The sequence below is a fragment of the Oncorhynchus tshawytscha genome, linkage group LG15 (genome assembly GCF_018296145.1).
Source record: "Oncorhynchus tshawytscha isolate Ot180627B linkage group LG15, Otsh_v2.0, whole genome shotgun sequence".
NCBI lineage: Eukaryota > Metazoa > Chordata > Actinopteri > Salmoniformes > Salmonidae > Oncorhynchus > Oncorhynchus tshawytscha.
In genome coordinates this window covers 33,907,762-33,909,389 of record NC_056443.1, presented here as the reverse complement: position 1 = coordinate 33,909,389, position 1,628 = coordinate 33,907,762, and the positions used below count along the sequence as shown (strand labels likewise).

Genomic DNA, 1,628 nt, shown 5'->3' with positions numbered 1-1,628 from the left:
CACCCTCACTGTTTGTGTCTAGGCTACTCTAGTTCTCTTGCTTTGTTTACTCCGTTTTTAGAAAGCCTATTTTTACTTCCCGACCCGAGGCCGTATTCAGCAGCTCTGCAAGTGCATGCTATCCCCCCTCCGACCCCACAGCCTTGCGCGTCATTGACGTTTTCTCACAAACCGTTAGGAAAATCCCTACCTCACAACGTATTAAACATCGTTTGAGATTAACCAGAATCCCATATGATTAAAATGACTTTTCAAAACGAAGCGAAGTATATTATAATTGGCTAATTCATCCATATAACCGTTGTTGACCGAACGGTAGAATAACTACACAACTACAAGCATAATCTCGGTCTATCCTCTCCAGTCGAGTGGGTTTGGCTCATTAATGTCTACGGCGCTGATGCGCGTCCTAATTGAATTGAACAATACCATTAGTGACTGACTGTTGGACGCGGGAACACTCTGTGTCAGTCAGTGACAGGGCTGGTAGAGTATCGTGATATGTCACTCTCCTGTCCTGTCGTTTGTATGGACCATTGGGACCATCAGGATGGGGACACAGTAAATGACATACCTACATTGTTCAACGCTCCCTTTTTTTCCCTCAGGAACTGGAACGATCTGACATAAATATTGGAAATGATATGAAATACATTTGCTCATGAGCAGCGCGAATTCTAAATCAATCTTCACGTCTGTAATATATAATTCGTGCATTTTCACAGACATGTTATTTCTGTAACCAAAGTACAGGTATTGGGTCTGTGTGAATGGTTCACCGCTTTGTTGCAGGTCATTTAATGAACATTTCCATTGTTTACTACCTCCGAAATTTGGACTGCAAACAGGTTTAACAACAACCCCACCCATCTCAATTCACAAGTTACCCACTGATATCTATAAAAGAGGTATACCTGTAAATAAGTGGTAACTAAGGGACTGTTGGAAAGGGGATCATATAAACATTGACTTATATATATTTTTTTACAGGTTTTACCATATCTTCTGTCGGAAATGGGTAAAAGTGCAATGACTTAGGTATCATCGTGCGCGTAACAGGTCACACATGCGCCAGGAACAAACTGTGACGAGCAGTATCCCACTTTCCTGCAGATTAGGTCATCACTAAAACAGTTTATTCAGAGTCATCTGGACTCGCAGATTTGATCCCTGGCCAGTGGTGTCTTACCGTCAGGGTTGGCACAGATGAAGACCCGGACACTCCTGCCCGTGGGGACGTGGTGCGGCGGCAGGGCGAGGACGTTGCCACTGATGGCCGCCCTGCGGAGTGCCGATTCCCGGGGACAGGGCTGCCTGCTCCCCACTCTCGAGGGCCACATGGATGGCGACTTCCAGCGTAACTGCAAACAGGCACACACAGACAGGTCTTTAGTGGATTCTATTGGGGTGATCAGTTGCCACACACACACGCACACGCACGCACACACACACACACACACACACACACACACACACACACACACACACACACACACACACACACACACACACACACACACACACAATCAAGTTAGCATGGATCTGCCAAGTCCTAGAAGGCAACCTCGAAATAGACCCATATTATAAGCCCATCCTTTCTTTTGCATTCAGTCATAGGAATTTAGCAT

General features: G+C 45.6%; 1 protein-coding gene across 1 annotated transcript in view; it reads right to left on the bottom strand.

The window, feature by feature from the left end:
• The window catches only part of LOC112214909 (NACHT and WD repeat domain-containing protein 2), a 91,439-nt gene extending 90,084 nt beyond the window's left edge, over positions 1-1,355 (bottom strand). Inside the window, exon 1 of the mRNA XM_042298475.1 lies at positions 1,190-1,355. Within this exon, the coding sequence (XP_042154409.1) occupies positions 1,190-1,340 (151 nt within the window). The 5' untranslated portion in view covers positions 1,341-1,355. The remainder of the gene's footprint in view (positions 1-1,189) is intronic.
• Positions 1,356-1,628: the final 273 nt, after the last annotated feature.